Raw genomic sequence first — 26,315 nt, 5'->3', positions numbered from 1 at the left:
TTTCTGTTTCTTTGGGAAAAGTAAGTTCTGTTGTAACTTTTCCAGAGGTCTCCAGTGATGTATTAAAGTCCCCTTGCATAGAAGGGATTTGATATAAAATGCAGCCCACAAGTATGGGAGTGAGCAGCTTGTCTTTGGAGGGAAGGTTGTTATTTCATGTTTATGATGCAGGCCTCATAAATTACTCTTCAATGCAAGCTTGTTTTAAACCCCCCTTTGTCATCTTGAATGAAACAGTTTTCACTTAATGCAAATGTGCTGCATGGACAGAAGTAAGAAGGAAAAAAACACAAGAGGGTCAACATTTTAATTCACAAAATAGCAAAGCATGGCTTCTTTGTCTAGTTAGTTTGCCACCTGTTTTAACAATTGATCAAAGCTGGTAATAATTTAAATAAGTGCTAGTATGCAGGTATCAAATGTAGGGAACGCTTTCCCTGAACAGGTATAAATCCCAAACACGTGTTCCTGCTATGTTGCATTTCCCCATCTTTAATCATTGTCTCTTAGATGTGTTTTCTCTGCAGGTTTGACTTGGCCTGAAACAGCAGCTGTTATGGCCAAAAAGCATGTGCACTAAAAATAGAGAGATGTAATGCAACCTGTATTAGTCCATATTAGGAAGCATCTGTTGGAGAATTAAAGCAAGGATTTCAGCATGGGCTATGTAGAAGATGTAATGTGATTAAGTGTTTGCAAGTATGGAAGTATTCCCTGTATCAGAAATTAGGTCTTTCAGCACTTTACCCATGGGAGTATGTTTTGTGTGGATAAATCCTGTGGTTTCTCCAGGTCCCTGGTCTTCCAAACAGGGAGTCTGGATTTTCCCTGCAAGCATGTGATTGTTTCCTTATGGCTGACAAACAGCAGCCCTTTGGAGCAGCCTGCCATTCTGAAGTGTCCTTTTCCATCGAGCAAAGTTTTATTGCAGGTTTGTTCTGGATGAAGCCCTCAGCATGAGGGCAGCACGGGTAATATGGAGCAGGAGGGACTTCAGTGTCTTCTTTCTCTACTGCCAAGGTGCAAAAAAGACATTAAAAAAAAGAGACATGCAAATATTTGTAGTTTGTGGATTTCTTCCCATTCCAGAGCAGCTGCAGACAGTAGAACTGTACTGCTCCTTCACTTGGTTCTTGATAAAAGTTAATGCTCGTTTCCACTGGAACTTAATGAAATCTGAACTGACAGGTGCTAATGAGCTAGTGTCTGGTGTCCACCGTCCTTCTCTCGGGATGTTCATGGCTATTCCAGTGGTCATTCTGGCTAGGAAGGCGGACAGGTGGCTCCAGGCAGACTAAGATACATTACTTACCTTTTAGCTGTCTTCATTTTTTCCATATTGTCATAAATCATAGCTCAGGGTTAGAGCCATGAGCTGGGAGTTGGGATTCTCCTGGCTTTGCTTCCTAGTGTTTGACTTGTGACCTTTAGCAGATCACTTGGGATCTTCAGTGTGAAAACTGCCACGTGTTGAGCACCTACGTGTTTGTATGGCCAAGATGGGAACACTTTTGGCAGGTTTTGTCCCTGTTCAAAAGCCCTAAGCTTCCTTGGGGTAGTTCATGAATCATCATCCATATACGTCCCACTCTGAGCATCCATGACTGAAGGCACTGAAAGTTTAAGGTTGCTTGGACCTCTAATTCTTAAACAGTTTCTTTATTTGCAGATTAGGCCTAGTAACAGAGCTGGCAGTGGTACTGTGAGGCTTTGGCTCTGAGAAGTTGCTCCATAAACTGGTGGTTTCTTTCTGTGATCTGCTCCCTGTGTAGTTTGACATACATGTATACATAATGGATTAGAAATAACTACTGCACTTTTTTTACCTCAGTTTGACCCACGGAACCAACGCAGTTATGGGAGATGAAGTGAATTCTTTACTGGATTTTGCAAATCACCAGAAACAAATTGCCTGGCTTCCAAGGAGGTCTATGCTACCTCTCTGAAGGTGTAGGTGTAGTGGTGAGGCCAGACTGTAAGTGGGGAACTCCTGGTTTGGTAAAGTCTCCGTGGGTTCTTCCAACCTCAGCAGAAGTGGTTGGCATTGGCTGCCAGAGCTCAGGATGGGCTGGTATGGCTGGAAGTTGTGAAAACATTCTTTGTAAACCAAGCACGCTTGCTAAAGACTCATTAAAACAAAATAAACCTGGAGGCCAACAATGCCATTTTTCACAGCAAAGCTGCAGCCAAGTGTTTCGTAGTCTCTAAAGCCCTGGAATGGATTAGGATTGTGCGTTATGATTGGTCTCAGATCTGCTATGTTTAAGTGATCATAACCGAGGACTCGGAGTTCAGTCCTACATACATCACTCCTTGTCACTTGGATCTTAATTGTATTTGTGTTACAGGATCTTCCCCATGGCCCCAGGCAAGTTGGGACCTTTGTGTCAGTCACAAGCAAAGGAAATCAGTTCTGCTTCAGAGAATTTAAAGCTAGTAACACAGCAGATCAAATAGGAAGAGAAACCAAGGCACAGAGGCTAAGAGGGAGTGACAGAGCAGGTATTTCCATTCGCACTTCAGTGGTCCTAGGATCAGACAATGCTCATTGTGCCTGCTTTGTGTAACAGTAAATTGTCTTCTGTCTGACATGAGCAAGTCCTTGCGTTTAGTTGAGTGGAAAGCCTACAGTGAGGGTGTGCTTTTAAAAGGAGATGAGTGCATGTAGTTGAGGAGGTGGCAATCTCAGAAACCCTGCTGACAAATTGATCCAGTGAGCTGGTGGAGGTCATAGGGCTGTCCTGTGCTGTCGTACAGGGCTGTCAAGGAAGCAACTGTGTGGAGCTTGGCCCTTGCAGCTGAAGTGTGATTTCTTTTTCTTTTTTTTTTTTTTTTTTTTTCCTTCAGGAGATCAGTTTTGAAAAGAACCTCTCTGTTGTTGTATGGATGAAAACTGCAGCTGCAAGGTAACCAATGCACAGAGCCCCCAGGAGCCAGTGGAGGGATGTTTGTGGTGGTGCTATGAGTTTTGAATTGACCCCTCGTGGGCTGGGAAGCCCATGGTGATCTCGCAGCTCTGAGCTGTCCTGTGATCTGAGGTTGCTCCTTTAGCGTAGGCTGGGTTAGCGCATATCTTTTGTTGGGCTGACTTCTGCAGCAAATGTTTTGCCATGCTGGAAGCCTCAGTGCTCTGATGCTCTTCAAATTTGTCTTGCTTCTAATCATGAGGAGCTTGATCCCCAAGCTGAGCAAACCCAGGGCATTGAGTGTTACAGCTTTTGGGCATCCCCTGTGGTGATGCTGTGCTGTTCATCTTCTGAAGAAGCTGTTCTCTTCTCCTGGGATGTCAATGCCACTGATAACTTCCACTTCTTGTTTCGCTTGCTTCTTGTTCAATTTCATACATTTCATTTTTGACTTTAAATGAAATCAAGTCATTGTGATACATCTGAAAAGTTATTTGAAATCAGTGCAGTGTCTAGATTGAATAGCAGTGTCCAAGAGGTGTACGTGCAGTACACTAATCTTTTAAACGCAGAATTGATAGCCTTTTGAGAGAAGTTTGTATTTTACTCGTGGTCCCAGAGGAACTTTGCAGTATCCTGTCCCTGTGATAATACAGCAAACTTGTTCTTCTTCAGACTGAGTTACGGTTAGTATATACCTTAGCAAGAACTTCCTGTAATTTCTAGCCTTGGTTTGTGTACAGTGACGCTCAGTCTCTCTTTTGCTCCAGACAGGTGATGATTTTTGTTTTTACATGAAAGTAATAAAACATGCCTGATGTGAGTACCAGAAGAGGATTCTCTAGAAGCTCCTGAGGCATAGGGACAGTCAATGTGGCCAGGTGGGACAAAGAGCTCTCTCCTTTTTATGTTACTGAAGTAACAGCGTAGAGGAAAACAGAGCTAGCCCTCCAGGTGAGGACATAGAGATGTTACAAGGGTCATCAGTGGAGGGAGCTAGCAGAGGGCTGCCTGAGGAAGAGGTGGAGAGGATTTTTAAGGCAGCAATAGAAAAGGGCTTCTAGGGAGAAGTCTGGCCTTGTACAAAGAATTCTGCAGTTTGGCTTGTATTTGTGGCTGTTGTTGAACTGCATCCAGAAACTTTCTGTAGGTTTAACTAGAGTGAGGTAGCTAAAATTACGAAGGGGAAGATTAGGGAGAAATAAAGTTTGAGGGCTAGGAATGAAGGTCGGTCTTGAGATGAATCTGGGAAATACTGTTGGAAGGGAGGTAGGAGGAGCAGGAAGGGACTCTGCAGTTACAGCAGGAACATGCCAAGAACCAGACAGTGCTAGACAGGGCTTTCGGTGTGTAATAGGAAAAGGTCATTTGGGGCGGTTGCTTTGGAATTATACATCTGTTGGGTTGCCATAAAAAGCACTCGAACATAAGGAGTTTTCTATTGAGGCTTCAGAATAGCTCTGTTGTGCTATATATGTAATATTTTTTGCCATTCTGAGGGAGATTTTGAAGACTGTTGGACTGCAGAAGGTGATAGGATCATGTTGCTCTGCCTGCAGCTAGCCATGGAAAGGTAAGAGTCTGTAACGAAAGACAGCTATTGAGCTTCTGCAGCATTAGGTGCACTTTATGTTGAGGATCCAGTGCTGTACTGCTCTTCTGCCATCATGTAACAGCCCTGCATTTTGTGGGATTTTGGGCCAGATAGGCTGTGTAACACACTGTCAAAGTAACTGGCAAAAGAGTAATGTACCTTGTGCCTAGTCACCCACAGCATATACGTGCTGTGCTGTAGATTGCCTGTTTCAGCTCATATTTCACATGTATTTCTGACCTCTTAAGCGGGGAACACCTGACTCCTAAAATAGTGTGCAATTTGGTTATGTATGCTCCCCGCTATGTAAACTCCTCTGACAGCCTCCTGCCCATGTTTTATGGCCTCTCATGCCTTCACACTAACACTTAACATCTGCACCACAAAATTTGTAACATCAGTTTGTTCAAATAAAGAATCCACCAAGCATTTAATCCTTGTTTTAATGGCTGATGTTTATTTTAGTTTGGGGTTTCATGTACTCATGGAGGGTTTCTCTGCCCATAGTCCATAAATCACATAGGGTAGGAGTGAGACTTCTCTGTGCTGATTTGTTTCTGAAGTGAGGCTCTAGAGATTTTTATTTTTTATTTTTGGTACCTCCATAAAGCTGATTTAGCTCAGGTATGAGTTGCAGATGCATTTAGTGAGTTATTTTTAGTATTGGTTTCTGATCTTTGGCTCCTCTTCATGAATTGTCTCTGATACAGAATACGCGTATTTCTTTTGTTCTGTTTGTTGTTGTTCATCCATGCAAATGAGGAGTTTTGTGTTTTCTCCATGTGCCTGATTAGGCTGGAAAATTGTTTGCATATGTGGGAGGCAGGAAGATGCAAATAGGGACTGCTCTGAAAGCAGCCCTCTGCAAGTGCAGAAAGGACAAAAAGGCTAAAGAAAAGGTACCTAGAGAGGATCTGCAAACCTAAGAAGGGAAAGAAAAAAGAAAGGAAACAAAGAGGGGACTTCCATTCAAGCAGTTTGCTTTGCTTTGCCTTACCTCTTGAGCAGTGACCACCTGAGCTCTCTGTTGGCTCCCTTGGGACCATTACACATCACCTGTTTTAGGCACTTGGTAAGCTTGCAGTTGGAGATTGTTAGAAAGCAGATGAGGGCGAGAGCTCAGATTCTCAATGTTAGGTCACTTTGGCTGTGTTTCTAGGTGAGCCTGTGGGGTGGGAGTTTTCCACACACGAGTTCTAGTCCCTGCCACCCAGTGGAAAGCAGCCAATCCACAAATTCAAATAAAACTCACGGAGGGTTGGGGTCCAGAGGCTTTGTGTGAAGCAAGACTACCCAGAAATTTGTCAGGGGTCCCTTTGCTGCTGCTCTCCAGAAATCACACCTTTTGGAGTTCTGTACAGCTGCCTGCTCCAAAGAGGTGCTGAGTGGAACGGGCAAGGCCTTGCCAATTCTTTCACCTGCCTCACGAGGCAGGACCATGCCAGGCAGTTGCATGGCAAATGCAAGCTACAGTCTGGCATAGTGGCTTCCTTCTTTGACAACAGTGGCTTCTTTTCCACCAAGAAGAGATTTTTGAAGTGGAATCCTAAGTGCTCTGAATTTACTTTCCTCCACTTAGGGATTTTTCACAGCTTTTTCAATGCCAGGCCCAGACTTACTTGAGTTGAGGCTTAGACCCCCTAAGAGGTTTATACCAGCTGAAAACCTTGAATTTATCAGGGAGTTACCAATGCAATAATTTGCTGGAGGATTGCTGCTGCTTCCGAGAAGGTTTTGATTGCCAGCAGCAAGACCCAAAAGATCAGTGTTCACACTGGAATAATCTTCTCTGACTTCTCTCCTGATATTTAAATGATAACCTTGATAGTCCTGCAGCTGAAGATGTGTGGCTTTGCAGAGTGAGTGGCTGAATGGAATGGAACAAAATGAACTGAGAAACAAACGTGAGAGCTATTTCACAGAAATTAGGTGAAATCATCTCCATTTCATAGTTGGCAAACCAAAGGTGTGCTCATCTGTCCTTTCTGCTATAGTTGCTCCATTTTATCTTCTTGCTTTTCTCAAGCACCTAGAAACATATGCATCCCCTATTCTGAGGCAGATTGTCACGATCGCACCCTTTTCTGTAGCTGTCCTGAAGACCATGTGAAAAGAAGCCTTGAAACTTGGTAATTTTCTACTTTGCTTCTAGCATGTAGCTCCCATTATTTATGAGCACCCCAGGATTTTGTTTTTTTGCTTGTCAAGGGGCTCCCGTCTGTCTTGTCAGACCCAGGGGGATATTTCCAAACCCTTTTTGAAAAGATTCAAATCAAATTTCATGGTTGTTTTCTTAGTTTAAAATATATACCAAGTGTTGACAGTTGATGCCTTGGGCACAAAAGCATGTACAGAGCGATACTGGAATGACTGCTAGACAACTGAGAACAGGGATGGGATGGATGTGTGCAAATGTGCACATTGACAAGACAGAAAATGGGATAAGAAGAAGACAGAGCCCTTTTCAGTTGGGCTTTGGGGGGCTTACAACTGATGAAGGTGGTCACTGTGATTACAAGAAGTTGGGGAAACTGTGCACCTGGATGTTAGTGCCTTTACCAGCCTGGAACACAAGGGAATTTCAAGCTTGAAATATATAAAGAGCTGATGAACAGAATGTGGGGAGAAAAAAAAAATATCAAAAGGGATTGACTGCTTTGGGAAACCCGCAGCATGTGTAGTGGGACATGAAAGTTACCTGTCTGATCATCCAGCATGTTTTATCCCATGTCACTTTTCCGTTGACTGTTGTCTTTACACTCTACGCTGTTTAAGGACCTGTTGTGTGTTCTACTCCCTTCCTCACTAAAAGAAATTGGCACTGATATTGGTGTCAATACCTTATCCATAGGCTATTGCAGGCTGAGCAGTAAGCAGATATCTCAGTGAATCTTGGCAGTTCGTATCTTTCTGCAAAATACATTTGTCTTAATGACTTCATTTGCTTTTCTTTCATTTTACAATTGAAAACATGAATACATTTCTTGTGACTGAAATAAAGCAAGTAGATTCAGTTTCAGATCTGAACTTAATTTCTCCTTTGTTCATGCCTCAGCTGCTTTGCACATCTGCCTTTGAGCCGTGAAACACGTTTCACCTTTCAGTTTAGAAGGGGACAAATAGTAATGCATTAGCTTCTCGGTTTGGAGGAAGCAAAGTTTAACTTCCGTGCTTTAATTTTTGTGTTAGCAGTAGTTTACTACTTCTTTACTTTGCAGTCTGTAGCATGGGTCACTTTTACAGGTTTCAATAACTTAAGACCATGAAGGATCAGCTGGTCTAGGGGTTCCCTGCTTTTGGTGCACATACCACAATAGAGAGGCGTGCGAGCGCTCTGCACGTAGGTGGCCAGTGACTGCAGCTGCTGGTGTGTGTGCTCATGCCAATAGCAATAAATGAGCAAAGAAAGCTTGAGAAGGTCTTATCTAGCCTGACCTTCTGCACTTCTGGGTTTTATCCAGAGACTTCTGCAGTTGGCCAGTAATGCATGTTCCAAAACAATCTGACTTAATTTAAAATTTTTAAGTGATTAAGACTCTGTTTGGTATTTTGTGTTCTTTTAAATTGCTATAGTAATGCTTGGTAGCAAGTTAAAATGAAACTGATTGAAATATTGACTCTGGGAATATCTTGCAACTTCCTTGGCTAACAAGAACCTACAGAGTCTAGTATGTGTTGCATCCCACAACACAGTCTCTTATCCTAAAATTTTTCCGAATTTTTGTCCTGAATTGCAGCTTGTTCCATTGTAGTGGAATGTTGCTTTTCTCACAAGCAGGATTTCCATTCCATACTTGCAGTGGAACCTCTAAGTTGCTTCTTCATCAAAGAACGTTTTAATGAGAAGTCGTTGCAGCCTGAATTTGCACAAGCATATGTGATAAAAAGAATATAAATGTTTTACTATGATCTGCCAGCTACAAGGTGCCCTAATAAATATTTTGACTTTTAGAAAAGAAGAGGCAAAAGAAGATGAAATCAACCAGTGACTGGAGGGAGAGAAGAAATGCTATTCGGCTTACCAACGAGTACACAGTAGAAACACTGGTGGTGGCAGATGCTGATATGGTCCAATACCATGGTGCAGAGGCTGCCCAAAGATTCATCCTCACAGTTATGAATATGGTGAGTATTTACTTCACTCTCAAAAGAAGCAGCAGAAGTAAGCAGTTCATAGCTAAGGGTAGATAAAAGCTGGCTGCCTTGACAGCTGAACTGGGTAACTGTTTTGGCCTTGAGGTATGAGGAAAGATTTTGTTTTTCTTGTGTAATGGGCCTCTTCTCCCCCATCTATGTGATTCACTGTATTTGCCTAACACAGTCACAATTAAAAAGAAAAAAAAAAAAAACACAGCTATTTTGAAAGTAACATTGCAATTTTTCAGTTGGGTAGCATTTTGGAGTTGTTCGGGAGTAGTGTTTTCTACCGTGTTTTCTGTACTGCTGTGCTTTACCTTGGAAGAGAGGTTTCAAAAGTAGATTAGTGGTCTCATCTGACATAGTGTTTCTTGTTTTCATTTTTGTTTGTTTTTATTTTTTATTTTTATTTTTATTTGTTTTTTAAGAATACATTTCTCTGTGGGTTATTGTCATAGGAGGCAGTTAAATTGTTACAGCACAAAGCCTGGCTTTGTCAGTTAGGAACACTTCTTATTTCTGATTTGCACATAATGAAAATGTCTGCTTCCCTTGCTGTAGAAAGCCCATCAAACTCCTCACTGCCAGCTGATAGGAATTTCAGATGATGCTGTTCTCTACCCCTAGACCTCTTGTGCTGTGTGGAGTGGTGCTGCTCATACCTGTGAATAGCCAGGGGAGCTTTGGAAGCATTCTATAAATTCTGCAGGGAGTCTGCCAGGAGTGGGGAGAGGCTTGTGAAGCTGTGAGCTCATCTGAAGTGTGCTTGTTAATTTGTTAGCTGTCTGGTAGTATTCAGCCTCAGTTGATAAGGGAGCACAATGGGTGCTCACTCAGTTGTTGGCAGAAGAAATAAAAAGACAATGGCTCAACTGGATGTGGACACTGAAAACTCTGCTTGGAGTCAGCAGGGGTCCTTCCAGAGGCACTTGCTCAAGGAAGTCTTGAAGGAAGCTTGTGTTTCTGTGTAACTTCCAGGAATGGTTCGTTCTCCTGAGGACAGCTCTGTTTTTGCTCATGAGCAGCAAATTGGATTGGGAAAAAAAACAGTAATTAACAGTAATTGACTGGTCATGCTTCCCAGTGAAGACCTGAGTGGCAGATGTTCAGTGCATAACCCAGCAATGGGACAACGGAGCTTTATAAGAGGTCTTGTATTCCTTTACCAAGTGCTGGTGTGAAGGAGCCCTCCTGTAGTGAAGTATTTTGCTGATTAAGTAGGTATTTTAACTAGTCTTTTCCTTTAACGAGGTGCTTCCCTCTGTCCCTTCTTCTACCTTTTATTTTGCCATCTAGCATGCTGTGACAATAGTCGCTTAATAGGGCATCATTGTGTCTCTCTCTTTATTTGGATTGGTTTGTAGGAAATGTCTTCTTTCAACAAATCCATTCTTGTGACCATCCCTTCAGGCTCTACTGGCTTTCTTGCATTTAAGGATGTTTGCTGGGGTCTCAAGTGCCTTATTTTTCTCAGAGCCATGGTCCCCCCACCTTTAAATTCACGTACCATCTTTGCAGTGCAGCAGAACACAAGTTCGGCTCTGAACAACTCTGCTACTCAAGTCACTTTTTAATCCAACCTGATGCACATTTATGAATGTAACCTGTGCCAGGGCTGAGTTTCGGCCATGTGTCAGATTCTTGGGACCTTGTGAGGGGCGATGGATACAGTTTGTTTGCACTGGCAAGCCAGGGCTTCTCCTGAAATCTGCTCTGAAATATTTTGTCAGTGTGATAGTAAAGCTCTACCACTGTGCCTGTCTGATTTGCAGGGGCTGGGACAGACCATTATTTATGGCTGTGAGATCTGTTAAAGCTTGTGTATAGTCACGTCTTGATGGTCTTCTTGCCAAACAGTCTCTTCTTTCACCGTAGACATCAGTACATCTCTATCTTGTGTAGCTTTATCAGACTGTTAAACATCATTTGGGTTGAATACACTAAACAAAAGCTGGCCATGAATGCTGTTGTTTGTCCAGGCTGAGAAGTCCTGCAGAAAATCTCAGCAACATCAGCTTGCTAGGTGTGTTTGTATGTGAGGAGGTGATGATGGATTGGGTCCTGCAAACCCATTTTCTAAACAGATATTGGAGCTTAATTTCGAATGGGTTTGCCTGATGGTCTTTTAAGCTCGATTTTGATGCTGTAGTATGAGCTCAGCCCTTTAGTAGACACTAGAGAGTGCACATGGAAGAGGAGTCTTGGCTGAGGAGCACATTTACTTGACATCTCCTAAGGTGTAAAATCCAGCTGAAATGCTTCCCACTGTTAAGTCATTGCTCCTGGGGACTCACCCATGTGTTTTTTCTGCTGTCTGATAGGGTTTGAATTTATGTTTTAGCTTTTCTGCCTTCAGAGGAGCACTGAGAGTGTCCCTCACCTTAGTCTGGCCACCTACTTTCCCATGCTTGTAGAAGCATAGTACCTTTCAGGCTTATGCCTCCCTGAGGAAAGTGGTTGTGAAAGGCCAGCAAACTCAGAGGATACTGGGGAATAATAATAGGCAAACACATTGCATTATTGCATAAATCTTTTAGTGATGAGGCTATAAAATGAGGTGAAATTCAAGAAAATCAAAAGGAATTTCAGCATTCCATTTGCCGTAACAAAAGCAGATCCTCACCCTAACAAAAGAGGATGAAGAATAGTTCAGAAAATATATTTCAGGAAAAGAGATGTGGTCAAGGTATGCCTTAGCTGAACCCTTCACCCAGCCACATTCCTTTGGTAGTGCCTGCACCAAACACGATGAATCCTTGTGTGTTAGTTTCTCATCTTTAAATTTGTGGTACGTGGAGCAGAACAACCATAACTCCTTCAGAAAATAACTGCGACACCTTCTTCAGGTGCAGGATCAGTTGTGCTCTGTATACCCATGCCATGAAGCAGCCTCCTGGCTGCTTGGGGTCTTTGTTTCTTGCCTGCCTCACTGTGACTCCTGTCAGCCTTCTGTGGCTGTTTAGATGGGGGACAGGATTTGCCCCATGATATTAGGCAGTGCTTATTCAGCTACGCTGCAGGATGGCGGGCTGCCTCTAAAAGAAACCAGAATGTTAATTTTGGCTTGGATACTTGCATTTAAGCAAATAGAACATTACTGGTCAGGGGTATATTAAGTTAACTCCTCTCTGTAAGCCATTACGTTTACTGTCAAACCACAAAACAAGCATTAAGAGGTCTTATTAATGCATTTTATATTTATAGACATTTTAAATAAAGTGATCTGCCTTCAAGTATTTAATATCTATTTATGTTACAAGAATTTCTGAAGGGGAAAAAAGTCAGCATTACAAAATACAGTTTTATTGCTCCCTTGGTAAATGAGAATCCTGGGAGGGGGAACTACTCTAGAATAACAGCTAAGAAATAAAGCAAAACCCTTTTGCAACCCAGAAATACCAGGTAGAGCTTCATGTAGGAAATGATGTGTTTTTAATAATATTCTGTGTTTCTGACCACCCCCCTGAACAGAAAGAAGATTCACATTAAGGTTCCCTGTTACTTCTGAATGTCACTGTAGAGATGCAAGCTCTTCCATTTAATAATCTAATACTTGAAGTTGTATGTCACCTTTTTCCAAGATTACGGAATAATTTTCCTCTCAGGTACTCTGTAATGTATGAGTGGGAACAAGCATGGCTCCAAGGCTTTGAGTTAATTTTTTTTTTAAATGTCACCACCTCTAAAATGAAATATTTTCTTGATTTCTCGCAAGGAGTTTGATTCAGAACAATTGCACCCATGGGAGATTTGTGATGGCTTTGTGACTGTTAAAAAAAAAAAAAAAAGCTGACGAAGTTGTCAAATGCCACCATGTACATCTGCAGCCTTAGCAAGGCAACAAATTTATGGGCATGCTGGATGCAAGGGCATGGATGTGGAGAGATGTCAGCAGAATTACATAAATGCAAAACCGGCTGCTTAAGTAGATGTGCTAATCTTTTTGTAAGTTAAACTCCCTTGGAATTGATCTTTTGTACAATGTGATGCAGTGTTAACATTTTACTTTGTCATCTCTGTACATCCTTTGGCATGAGGGCATCTCCAGTTTCCTGCCTTTGTTCCTGCTCTCCTTCAGTAACCACCAGCATTTAGAACTGCATTTAAACCCCAAAGCAAAGTGTCTTTATGGTAAAACATACTTATTTTGCTCATCCATTATGTTGGTCTGCTTCTGGAAGCTGTAATTTCTTACTTCATTTCATCCATTTGGAGGCTATTTGGATGGATATTCTATTTCCTATGAGGTCCTGTGTTGCTCCTGCAAGGTAGGCTTCATCTAAACTCAACTTCAGGCTTCTCTGCCTGAAACTAGGAGAGCAGCACATTGGTCTCTCCTTTCCTTTCCCCAGTGTTTCTTTCAATATGCTCACAGTAGCTGCTGTTTTGGGATCAGTTCAGGAGCAGGTTTTGAAGGATGGGACATACACTGCGTTCTGCAGTTTTATGCTTTTGTTTTTCCTTGTTTAATTTTCAGCAGTTACACAGAAAGGAGATTATCTGTCCTCAGAGGCAGATAAGCTGGCCTCTGGTGCACCTGGTCTTCACAACTCCAGCCTTCAGCTTCCTGGACAAAAGTCTGTGATTCAAGTCATTGGTCATATCAGTGTTCCTAATGATGAGGAATAACTAGCTTCAGCTAGTACCTGAACAACAAATTGTGAATGTTGGCTCCTTACAATTATGCAGAGCTTTCTTTGCAAGTGAAGTCCTGTTGAGACAGACACTCTGCACATTTAGGGACAAAGATTTCTGAATTGCCAGGACCACAACACAGGAATTTAAAAGCTGCTTTCTATGTGTTTAAAAACTTTAAGTAAATAAAAGTGCATTTTTGGAGCTTTGGAATAAGTGAAATTTGTAGCTTGGTTTTGAGCTTGACTTTTTCTGAAAGAATACAGCAAGCACACAGGGACGCAGGGGTAAGTTTCTGTAGTGTGTGTTAGTTCTGCAGCTGTTCCTAAGCCATGTGATTAGTGTGAAAGCCCTATGCAATAGCAAGCAGTAACTTGAAGTTAGTGATCTTTTGGATGTCATTAAGAGGGAAAAATTTTATGTTGTTCTTTAGGAATAATACTGCTTTACTCTCTGAAGCCTTTTTTAACACTCTGCAGATCATTTTTCATTTTGGATTTCCCCTGTGAGAGCTTTCTCTGCGTTGAAGAAGCAGATAAAATCACTTTTATCATGCACGTATTGATGGATTTACATCTCTGTTCTCTTGGGTGCTGGCACATAAAGTCTCCAGAGCTGCTGCTGATAATCAGCTCCCTTGCCCTGATCTGGAATTTTCATGATGGGAATGTAAGGGAATAGGATATAAATATTTGATCACAGTCTACAGAGTTCTTTCCAGCAGTCCCAAGAGAAAGAGTTATGTCAACTGTATCTTATAAAGAACATTAATATGTTCTTTTTCATAATGTTTAAAGGGGAAATCTGAAAGCTTGGCTTCAGGTGGGTGTTAGAAATCCTATAGCACTTTTCAAAACAAGTAAAAGACAACCTCAGTAACCTGACTAATGCTTCTGCTGCCCAAACATCTTCCAGCAGCCAAAGCCATGGGGAGGCTGTAGCTTGAATGCTAAGCTGGGAGGATGGGGAGGGGGGTGAGAAGGAAGGGGGAAAAAAAAAGCCATTCACCCTCAGGGTTGCTGTGCTGAACTCCAGAACATCTGAAACACACACGTCTCCCTCCCACCATCCACCTGCAGAGGAAGCTCTTGAGAATTTAAAAAAAAATAAACAAACTGATGTACTTTAGTTCTTCTCTTATCCCAATTCCTCATGTCTGGGTTGTACTTCATGCATGCTGGGGCAGGCTTGGACAGCTTATGCCAAAACTGCATTTATTCTGTCCCTTCCATGTCGATGGTATGAGGAGAAAGAAGGGCAGGAGGAATGCAAACAGGGGAGGAGGAGAAAGATGGTTCAGGCTTCACACTTCTGTCATTTCTTGAGGGCATTCTGAGCAGTAAGGCTCTGTCAGGAAAATGTGTACAAGGGAAGGAGATGTCAGAGATATTGACTTTATTTATTTCATTTTTCTCCTGCGACTTCTCTTCCATTATTCTGTCTTGTTTTGTGAGGCTTATTATTATACCTCTTTCTGTTCCCAAACCACTCTTTGTGCTTCTGATGACTCCTCATAAGATGGAAGTTAAGATAACACAGTTCACGTTCAGCAGGGTCACCAGTGCCTGTGACTGCGTTTCAGACACATTGACAATTTTTCACACCCCTTCCCTTCAGTCCAGTGATCAAGAACGTCCCTCGCTCTTCCAGCCAAGCTGCTTTCTGGAGCTGTGGTGACACCCTAAAACAGCAGCCTTTGCATTTTGTTCCATGGCAGAGCTTAGCAAAGCATTAGTAGGTTTCATGCAGCTGGCTCTTCTGTTCCCAGCTGCTTCACTTTATTAAAAAGTCCTAAAATACCCCAAATATTCTTTCTTTCCTCATGTTAGGAGGCCACAGCAACCTCAAGGGTCTGATGCAATTGCAGGCTTGAGGGAGGGTGGCCCACAGCATGGCGAGTGGGAGGGGAGGTTTCTGTGAGTCAGTCTGCCTAAAAATGCATGCTGTCCATGCAGCAGTAAATCTTGAGAACATCTGCACTGGGAAATCCCAATCCTCCTCCCCTGGTACCAATTATCTCAGCCATTTTACAGGGTACTGTTAGCTCATGCGCTGATGATAGCCTGTTGGGCACAGCGAACAGCTTTTGACACGCAAAGTGGGTGACGTTTCCCTGTAGGCTAGGGGAGAAGGGCAGAAGGTGGTCACGGCCATGGTGGAGCCTGACTTTAAGCAGGAATAACTTACCGTTTTGAATTCTTTTTATTTTAAATAGACACCTGGGCTCCGTGATAATACTCACTTTGGGCACAACCTGCCTTGTACAATCTAGTTTAATTCTGGCCATGTGCTGCCAAAATGGCTCTGAACGGCCTGTGTGGAATTCAGTCTCTTGTTTCCTTGTCAGGTCATTTAAGGGCTGGTTGTCTTACTGAGGTTCTTTCTAGCCTTAAACACTATTATTTGAGACAGTTTGGGTGTTCATTTAAAAGGCTGTGTACTGGGTGTTAGCATCAAGGCTTTGGCAGGAGCGGCTCCTGTGAGGAGACCGAGGGCTGCCCTGCGCCACACGCAGCCGGTTCCAGTCAGCTCCACAGCGGTGCCACCACAGGGTGCTAGCTGGTGGCACCTCTGTAAAGATGGGTTTTAAGAAAGCACAAAACTCCACTGAGGCAGTGAGAAGTGAGGAAAAAAGTGTGAGAAACAGCCTGGAGCAGGCTGGGATTCTCTGGAAGAAGTAGGGCTGGGATGAGGAGGCCGCGCTGGAGCTGGCCTTCCTGACAGGAATTGGCCTCCATGGAGAGGACCCACGCTGGAGCAGGGAAATCGGTGAGGAAGGAGCCCTGAGGGGAATTGTTACAGGCTGTTATTGGTCTGATTTCTGGTTAATTGAGGTGGTCCTGTCAGTACAGGGATAATAGTATCCATCCTGTACTTACTTCATTAATGAGTGAGAGCTGTTTGGAAGATGATGTTTGCTTGTGCAAACCAACATGCAGGCAAACTCTTAGGTCAGTTTTCTTGCTAATTTACCTGTAGATTTTAATAATTTTGAATGACGGGTTTTTTTGCAGGTGGAGCTGTACAGATCCTTGCTGAATCTTTGTAGAACTTCCTGTATAAAATTTTATAGGGGGGTTTGCTAAGAAGAAATAGAGGAATCGGTGAAGGCAAATGAAGCTGGAGTGTCCTCTCTGGCTTGGTTCATGAAAGAAGATTGGAAATTGTAAACATATTTTGACATTGTTCTGCAGTTCTGGTGCAGGACCATCTTAAATCATAGTACTGCTGTCTTCTTCACCTGAGCTTATGATCACACTTCAAATCCTGAGAAGCAGTGCAGAGTTGTGAGAAAAATACAACAGAAAATGTTGGATTACTGTTTTCTGGCAATGGTCTGTCCCTCTCTGAGGAAAAATTCTTGAAACTTCAATAAGAAATGATTTACCCCAACGTGTAGGTATTGTGAGCTATTGCACTTTCCTGCCTTTTGCCAGGAATACATCATCTACTTAAAGATTGGTCCTTCTAGTTAACTGATAGGCATGGCCCGAATATGCACCGCGACGTTTGGTTGCACCACATCTTCAAAATTCAGCTGTCTGTCCTAAAGCATCAGGAAAAACTCTTCTTGCTAATACTGGAATTTATTCCCCCATGATTCTGAGCAGTCTGCCGTAATCAGTTTGTTAGCCCAGCGCTGTGGTGTTAGGCAATTTACAGTATGTTTATCTGTACACACATTAAAGTGCTGGTTATGAGTGCATAGGAGCCAGTCTGACAGAACAGAAACAAATGTCTCCCTCTTAATCCAGTCAGAGCTCATGGACTGAAAGGTCTGGTTCAGCCTCAGAGGCATTTGGAGTAAGGGGCAGAAGCAGAACTAGCTGGGAGATGGCTGATAAGAGGGGGTCTGTCTCTTCTCTAGGTGGCATTGTGTTTGAACGCTTTAGTTGTACTGAAGTAGAACAGCCACTTGCACCGGTCAAACTTATTTAGTAGAGGGAAGGAGGTTATTGTTCTTACTAGACAGCAGAAATCACCACAAGCCTGGGGTTTCTTTGGGCTCCATTTAAGAAAGTAAACAAACAAAGGTTGAATAAACATGCAAAGTAAAGCCTTTTTTGCATACAGGGTGTCTTTTTGGCTTAGTATCCAATTGTTGCTACTGCCTACAAGGTCCAGCACTTCTCTGATTGCTGATGGATGCAGATACAAATAGAATCAAATTATCCTTTGGATGGAGGAAGCACAAGAGAAGAGAAAATGAAGAGGGTCTGACAGCTTTGAAAAGGAGAAGCTAAACTTTCCAGTAACTGGCTTGTGTTCTGCAGATTTTGTCACTGAAAACTGCCTTTTGAAGTCAGTGGTGTTTGGATCTGTTGTTGCAGTATCTAGACAGGCAGCTTTTCTGCTCAGATGGAAAGATCATCATACATGAGGCCTAATGATAAGAACTTACTTGCCGTTCTGCCATTTTTATGAGTAGAAGCTTTACAGGACGCTAGCAGTGATCTAGGCAAATCAAAGGCATCCTTCACGGGATCATGGCAAATATTCATTAGCCTGTCCAGCGGTGCATGACAGACTGACTTGATCAGTGTGATGCTCCCATTGACCCTTTCAACTGAATGTCCAGGTCTCCGTTTACAGATAGGTGAACTGTCAGAGCCCTTGTCTGCAAGTTTTGAGCTTACACCCCCTACCCAGCCCCCTCCCAGGCTCTGTAGTGAGGGGCCTTAGCTGCTCTACCAACATACCCCCGAGGTAAGTAAATAGTACCAGCACTTGTGTGCATTTGTATGCCAACCGCAGGGCAGATAAATGGCTCATTGTGCTCATACTGAAGGTCAGTGGGTCAAATACTGAGCAGTGTCTGTCTTGCAGTCTGTGCCTAAATTATAGGAAACATTTAAATGTATGATTAAATCCAACCCCAAACACTAGCGTGCTTAAGAAAGCTCTTACACTGAGCACATTCCTGAGTATTTGCACAAATAGGAAAAATACCAAGTGTTGAAAACAATATCCGAAATATGTTCATGTCTTGAGTTTCTTGTAGGAAGTTAGCTGAGCCTGTGTGATATTTCTAGCCAAGTGAGACATGGATAAGGAATATAGCTTACTCAGGACCAAGTCCTGCAGCCACTAGTCAAGCGTCTCTCTTCAGTGGTCTTGTTTTTTCTGTTGTTGTTTTGACTGAACAGGGAATGCAGTATTGATCCAGAAGTTATTATGGGGGCATTTTAAACCCTTTTAAAATGACCCCCTGCCTCACCTTTTTCTTTATGCATTCTAGTTAAACGATTTGTACACAGAGAAATGGTGGAGTAAAATTCTGGCATCAATTAAGATCTTATATTCTAATCTATAAGAATGACGTGAAGTATCTGAGCTGGAATGCAAAATCTGGAGAAACTAGTAAGGTAGTTTCCGGTGCTATTTTTGTATTTCCTGAGGCTTGTGTCATTATGTGCTGCCTTATTACTATTCTCTTATATAAGATATGAAAATAACAGAGGGAAATTGCTTTTCCATTCTATTTCCTGAAGTCTAAAACACACCATTATTTCATCTTGCATTCAGATATCTCTGATATTTAAATGCTGAAGATCCATATTAGTTGGATGCTTCGTAATGTATGTCCTTGTTCCTAAGGCTTTGGAGTTCCTTTGGAATATTGCTCTTCTTTCCTTCATTGCTCAGCAACCTTTTCTCTCATTTATTCCACTTAAAAGTATTTTTCTTTCTGTAGCTAGATTATGGTTTTGTCTGTTTTTTATTGTTTCTGTCCCCAAATGCTGGATCTTACTCAAATTGGTCAGTTGGTGAAGCCAAATGCCATATAGTAGGAGCAAATGTATTGTATTTTTGTGTCTTAGCTATGCTGTAGTATATGGAACTGTTAGAGTGGTAATACAATAGCTCATAAGATTGTTTATTTTGACCAGAGTAGCACAGCCCATTTGGTTTTGGTTTGGGTCTGTTTTCTGAAGGAGAAATATCTAACTTTAGTCACAGTTCCTTCAACCTTACTATGTCTTGGCATTCTTACTGATGTACTGTGGATGTTTTCTGTGCATTTTAACAGGTGTACAACATGTTTCAACATCAAAGTCTTGGAATTAAAGTCAGCATTCGAGTGACAAAACTGGTCCTGCTTCGCAATCGACCTGTAAGTTCTAACTCATTTTTGCCCTTCTGCTGTAATGGTGCCACTGTATTCTCACAGGCAGAGCAGGATCCCTGTGCTGCGTGGGTGGGAAGTGTGGGCTGTCTGGCCATAGTATCACAAAATGTAACTGGTGCCTGCCTGCCACGCTACGCTGGGTAGTGTTACAGGTGAGAAGTACAAGGGGCCACAGGAGTGAAAGGAGCTACAGTCCTTTTATTTAGCCTGTCTGGTAAATCTCTGCCTGCTTATAGTTGTGAACCAGACTTGGGAATTAACTGTTAGAAAAAATAAAAATTATATGGCTTTGGTATCAAAAATACAACTTCCATATTTAGGAGACTTTTGAAGCTTGTGACTGCTGCCAGCTGATGGATTTTGTTCTGTAGATCAAATGGCAGAGAGCAGTGTGGGTTCCAAAGTCCCTGCTTCGCCCACTCAGATGAAGCTGGTTTTGCACTTTTCTTTCCCTCATAGCTGTACCTTGGACCCTCTGTTTTTTATCAGAGATACAATGTGTTGTGTAAATGCTGTGACTGATATTTCTTATTTTGTGTCCTTTTCTATCCAAAAGGCAAAGTTGTCTATTGGGCATCATGGAGAGAGGTCTCTGGAGAGCTTTTGTCACTGGCAAAATGAAGAATATGGTGGAGCGAAGTACCTTGGTAACAACCAGGTTCCTGGTGCAAGGGATGACACCCCCCCTGTGGATGCTGCTGTTTTTGTAACCAGGTATAGTGAGGTCAGCTTTATCAGTTTACTTAACCAGTACTGGCCGGTGGTCAATTATGAGGTTATCTGGTCCAGCAGTAATAGAAGAAAAAGATCCATTGATGATGCATTTGCTGCCTGGGTGCTGTTTGGAGGGCTCAAATTTGCCTTGTTTTTTTTTGGTGTATGTTTAACGATGTTGTGCAAAAGCATTGTCAGTCACCATAACATGTCATAGTCAGGATACAGGCAAGATACTTTTTTCTCGGACCAGCCAGTTTAAGTGGAAAAGAAATGGGTGAGGTTTTGGAGGACAAGACCTTCATCATAGAAGAAAGCTGCTGCCAAGTTGAGAACACGGGTAAGAACAAGTGCTCCGAGTGTAATTAGGTAGATACGCATATTGAACAGTCTGAGAGGAGAGATAGTTGGTACCTGTGGAGCATACTGGGTGTCAGTAGGAGGGAGGTGGTGAGGGAGTTCTCTCTTAAGAAAGTGAGAGATGAATACCAGAAACTAAATTAATTTTCTTGCTCTTTGCCTCAGGAGATAACCACTTCAACATCCCTCCTCTATCATAGCTCAGATCAGTAGTTCTTAATTTGTATGTTTGAAACCTACTGCATTTATTTCAGACGTGAAATAATCTGTGTATGCATATTACAGCAAATTTCCTTGCACCCTGCAGCCCTGCCTATTGATACATGTATATCAAACACATCAGGGTATGGCCCAGATACAGTAAATGAAAGGAATGTTTTCTATGTTAACCTGCAATCTTTTTCCTGCAACTTCGCTACTTGAGCTCAACCTCAGAATACAATTCAAGTCCTGTGTTCCTCACAGTCACTGTAAATTTTGAGTATCAAATCTGTGGTCTTCTAAGTTGATTGCATACTTTAAGGTTTACACTAAGAATGCTTTGTTGCAGAAAGGATCACTGAATCATTAAAGTGAGCACAAAAATATGGTGTAAAATGGGTGCTGTGTGTGCTACAAAGACACTGCTTCCTACCGCTGTCTTTCCTAGTTAGAGACAGGAAATGTCTGTACTGTACTGCAGCTTAATATTATTCACCTCTGCTACCTTTTTTCCTTGCCAACAATGCAACTAGAAATGCATGGTTTTGCTTAAACTGCTATTCTGATTGCAATTGTCTCTTGTGTTAACCATCGCATTGCGAATTCTCCATGGGATTTTGGTGAGCGTTCAGTAAAATAGCTGGTGAGCGGGGCATGGAGCCAGCAAAGTTCCTAAGAGTGCACCTTCACAGACATGTGCAGTTCCCCCAAATCCTTCTTTCTCTCCTGTATTCAGTGTAGTCCAACCAAGCACTTAAGCGGATACTTAACATTTTAGACAGGGTGAATAGTTCCTTTGAAGTCAATGGGCTGAACATCCTGGTTATAGTTGAGCATGTGCTTTATTGGATCAGGGCCTAAATAAATAACCAACATATTTGTTAAACTCATCTGGACATCCAGTTGTCCTGCATGACAAGTGAGGCAGACAGAATCTTTTCTGATGTGCTCTAAGCACAGGGTGGAAGGAATGAGCAGTGCATTTCGTCTGTGCATTCTCTCTGCAGCTTATAAAACTGAGTGCGTAATGTCAGGCTAAATGAGTTGGACTCAGGCATTTGAGAAAGAATTGTGGAGATGTTCGCAGAGCTCAGTAAATTCACAGGCTTTTGTGATCAGAATCTTCGGAGAAGTATAGGCTCAATTGGGTTAGAAACTAGGTTCACGTTTTGTGAGAAAGTTCAGGCCAGTGAGCCTGCAGCTGTGTAAGAGCAGCATTTTTTCTGTTTCATAGGCCAGCAGTGTTTACCTGTATCCTTCCTAATTGCTGCACCTTGTTATTGAACCCATCCTGCCTCTGCTGCGTAGAGGATGCCATGTTGCTTGGAATACTTCTGGCCCATCAGCCTGATTCCTTTGTCAGGGAAATAAGGTTTTCTACTCTAGGCTTTGGAAGTGTGTGTGTTTCTGTCCATCCCTTGACCACCCTCCTCAGGACTGTGCAGAAGGACCAGCAGCAGGGGATATGGGAGCAACAACATGTCCAGTACAAGCAATAGTGCCAGAAGAAGCAGAAGCTGAATTTTTCAGCAACTACTTTAGCAGTAGGAAAAGATTATTTGGGGTCAACCTCTAAAGAAATCCCCCTGGTTCCAATCTGGCTGTGTTCGTTTGAAATAACAAGGCACACTTGCCTTTTGGAACTTCACCTGAAAATGGTATTCCCCATATACTCAGTTGGATGTAAACGTGGGTGATCTAGGTGGCAGCTATATCCCTCCTGTGGGATAGTAGTAGTATCTCTACCTAATTGACTTTCAGGTAAGAGGTATACTATGTCTGTGAAATAAGACGTACCACTGCCCAGTTCGGTAAATAAAGGAGGCAGTGGTAAAAAATCTCGTACAGTCCTGAAGGTTTGAGTATAGTGCAGTGGTCTCTATAATCTTTATGCTTTCCTTGTCCAAATTCTGCTTTTGAACTTACAGAAATTCAGATCTTCGGCACCTACCAGTAATACGTTTCATATTTTGGTGAGCAGCTGACCAGAATAGCTTCCTTCCGCAGAGTCTGCATCTTAGACGTTTGTCCAGCCCTCCACCTTCCCATTAAGTGGGCAAGTGAAGCAATTCCTTATGCATTCAGAAAGCTGGGCTCACAGGGCTACTAAATGTATACATGGATGGACCAAGCTTTCTTTGGCAAGCTTATACCTGTACATGTTTTCCTCTGTCCTTTAGCTTTGTGACCCTGAAAGGTTAAACTGGTCAAAAGATGTCATTTGAAGGATGCTAGTAAGTAGTCACTAAACAGAGTATTTCTTGTTCATGTTGCACAGTTCAACAACTGTCTTTTCTTACAGGAAGGACTTGAATTGCAGAATTCAGCTTAGCACAGTTAGGTATTTTTTTCCAGTTCGTGTGAGCCAGATGGAAGAGTGACTTTAGGAGGAGTTCTGAGCTCTTCTTTTCTGGCTCTTTTTATTGAACAAAACAACTGACTTATTGTCATTTTTTCAGAAGAATTGTTGAATTCTGCTAATGAAAACAGTCCACAATACAACAAGTGATAATGACTGAGAATTTCACAGATCTCTAAAAGATCACAACACATGTGCTGCTTGATTCAGCCAGTGACTAAAAGTGAAGAGGAAATTTGCTTCACTGCTATAGTGTGAGATTTCAATACATTATCCAAAACTTGGTGTGATAAGGTCAGGTCTGGCCTTAGATTTGAATTGTAGGTCTCAGAGTAACAGTTTTATTCCAATATATCTCTATAAAACATCCCACTAACAAAGCTGTAGTCTCTGTGATAAGAGATCTCAACGCATGCAGTGAATATGAAGGTATCTTTTTTATATCCTTAGAGTATCATTATGGAATTATTCATGTCAGGCTCTCATTTCAAAAACGTAGATGCAGTAAAGCTCAAAAATGCTCCAGAGAGACCTGTGATTGAAACCTTTTTAAAAGCAGATCAGTTCCTGTACCATGATGGGGCCATTTTACCTCACTGGTGTGACTTATCCACAGGTGAGACAGATCTGTCTTAATGCCTTTGTGATCTTTGGTCTCTCTCATGATTTTGCAACAAAGGACTGTAGGAGTTTCAGTGTATAAGTTTTTGTTTAGGCAGCTTGCATTTGGAAGGGGCAGGAGACTCACTGAGCTCATTTATGACTGTAGGTTTGGATGTGCTTTTTTGCTTTTTCTACAGAGTTTTGGAGTAAAACTTATGCAGTGGGTCTGGAGAATTTAAATCCTAGCGTTTTGATACAAGGTCTTTGAATAGAAGCATGGTATCACTTGGACTTGTGTTTGTGACACTCTTAAAGGATGGACTGGGGAAGTTTCATATTTGCAACCCCACAGGCAGTGAATCGGGCAGCTGTGTTCAGTTCTTCTTGCTGACCTGTCTTGAGTCCTATCCTGACCAGACGGCATCGCAGCACTCTTTACAGACAAAGATGGTTACACATCTGTAGGAGAGTCTGCAAGTTGTGCTGGATTGCTTACAGGACCCTTCTTTTTATGGCATGGTGGGTAATTTCTGCAGGGAGCTACCTGAAAGTGCCAGACACCTTTCAGTGTGCAACACAGAGCGCAAGGAGCAAAACTTGCTGTGCTTTATTTGCAGAGCTGGCCAGCCCCTGAGGAGAGAGATGCTTTTCTAGCAATGGCCTTTTGCCATCTACTAATAGTTGAACTATCTGTTGTCACAAGAAAAGCATCTGTTTGATTTACCAGTTTATATAACGTAATAAGTCCTTAAATAAACCTCTGTCAAGTTGGCTCTGGGAATTCAAGCAGGCGTGCTTGTGCCAGCTCTGTCAGGAGACTGTCATTAGTCTTCTTTGGAAAGGCTGGAATGCCAAGGTGTCGAGACACAGTAAGGCTGTGGTGAAAAATGAAAGCTGGGGCTGGTGTGTGGTCGTAGCTTCCATTTTTGTTTTGTTCCTAACTGTTTTTTTACACTTTGCTTGTTATGTTTTTTTCTGCATTGAAGCATGGTGAGATTTCAGTATCTGCTTAGCAAGAGCTGGTGATAACTTTTGTTTCCCTCCTTCCAAGTCCTTGGCCACCTGATTTGTGATTTCCAAAGAGTGAAGGGTTTGCATTTGTTAGCCACAGACCTCGGCCTTAAGTCCCTTTTCTTACAAATCCTAGTTTCATTATTTTTCTTATTCGGGAAAGAAGTATTTTTAATCTTTCTTCATTCTTCCTCCTGTCAAACTCTTAAAATTCCACGCAGGACTTGGGCATTTCAAACAACACATAAAATGTTCTAATGTAATTCTCTCACTAGCTTCCCATCACGGTGAGGACACATGACAGAGATTATGGTTTCTCAGCTTCCCTTCAGCCACGCAATGCTTTTCTTCAGCTCTTCTTCGTAGCAGGTGGTACTGCTAAGCAGGACTGAAGATAGCTCCTAAATGCTTAGGCCTAAGTGCTTATTGAAATATATTCAAACTATTAATTGAATTAAAAAATACTTCTCACACTTCTCTGTCATGAGGAAAGTCGTTTACAAAATCTTCTCACGTGCAGTGGTATTACCTGGACGCTGAGCTTTCAAGGCTTTTCTTCCTGTTTCTGTTTAACACAGCTCCATGGATCCCTGGCAGGATCCGTGGATGCCAGTGGCATATGTAGTATCTTTTCCTGCCTTGATGAAATTTAGGGAGACTGGATGAGATGTGGAGGGATAACAGAGACCAAATGAAGTCTATTAAATGTGTGTGTATTGGCTTCGAATCACAAAATGAGAAACTTGACTATAACATGTTTAGCTGAAGCCAACTCACCTAGCTGTTTCCTGGCAAATTCTGAAATTCTCGTATTTGTTTTTGTGCAAACATCTGTCTTTCTCTGTTTAGTTCTGCTTGTTTCTTTTCCTTTTCTATTCCAGTGGAAGGAGAAAAAACCTGAAGAACTGAGACTTTCTGAGTAGACATGATCAGTTGTGTGTCTCCAGGCAGTGTCCCCACATGTCCCTTTCTCCCACTTTTGATAGTGCTATTGCATCACAGGGTGTGTGTTCCTTTCTGTTACAATTCTCCTCTCAAAATAAGAGATTCATTTTTAATCCAATTGCTGATGAAGTCTGACATCCTAGAGTGAGACAGTTCTCTTACATGATGTGGCAGTACTCTTCTGCATACAAAATCTGAAGTATTAAATTGGACAGTAATATGGAGCTGATTCACATAATTGCTTGTAATCTTGCAGTAGCAATCAACGTTGCTATCTGTGTTGTCATCATGTAGACTCCACAGCAGTTAAATAAATAAAAAAAATCCCTCAACACCCATGATATGTGAGTCATGCACCACTGCTTTTTCCTAGCCTGAAGTCTGGAGGCACAGGATACATTTGACTTCTGTTCTGTTTTGCTTTCTAGGACAGATTTCTGCGTACACAAAGACGAGCCTTGTGACACTGTGGGTAAGTCAAATAAGTAGGAGCGAGTATTTTGATAGCCACCTCTGTGCTGAGAGGAGCTTTCTGGGCAATCTTTCATTCTTTGGTTTACTGTAACGCTGCTTTTGCTGTTCTGAATACCTCTGTGATGCAAATACGGATTAGTTGAGCAGGGTATGAACTATAAATAATCCATTAAATTCTAACCCCTCCTAAGCAATGGAGGTCTCTGAGTTCAGGAAGTAATCTTAAATGATTCAACTTCTTTGGAA

At 42.2% G+C, this 26,315-nt stretch overlaps 1 protein-coding gene across 5 annotated transcripts in view; it reads left to right on the top strand.

Moving 5' to 3' along the window:
• The window catches only part of ADAMTS17 (ADAM metallopeptidase with thrombospondin type 1 motif 17), a 172,973-nt gene that overhangs the window by 14,645 nt on the left and 132,013 nt on the right, over positions 1 to 26,315 (top strand). For 3 of the 5 annotated variants that reach the window (XM_084293408.1, XM_084293407.1, XM_084293411.1), the window contains exons 4-7: positions 8,453 to 8,625; positions 19,304 to 19,387; positions 19,959 to 20,116; positions 26,024 to 26,067. In XM_084293408.1, coding sequence (XP_084149534.1) covers positions 8,453 to 8,625; positions 19,304 to 19,387; positions 19,959 to 20,116; positions 26,024 to 26,067 — 459 coding nt within the window. Of the gene's footprint in view, positions 1 to 2,847; positions 2,907 to 6,574; positions 6,630 to 8,452; positions 8,626 to 19,303; positions 19,388 to 19,958; positions 20,117 to 26,023; positions 26,068 to 26,315 lie in introns of those variants that run through there. The other 2 variants (XM_084293409.1, XM_084293410.1) reach the window with 2 other exon arrangements.

This window comes from Netta rufina, assembly GCF_964035555.1.
Source record: "Netta rufina genome assembly, chromosome: 11".
NCBI lineage: Eukaryota > Metazoa > Chordata > Aves > Anseriformes > Anatidae > Netta > Netta rufina.
This window is presented reverse-complemented; position numbering and strand designations above follow the sequence as displayed.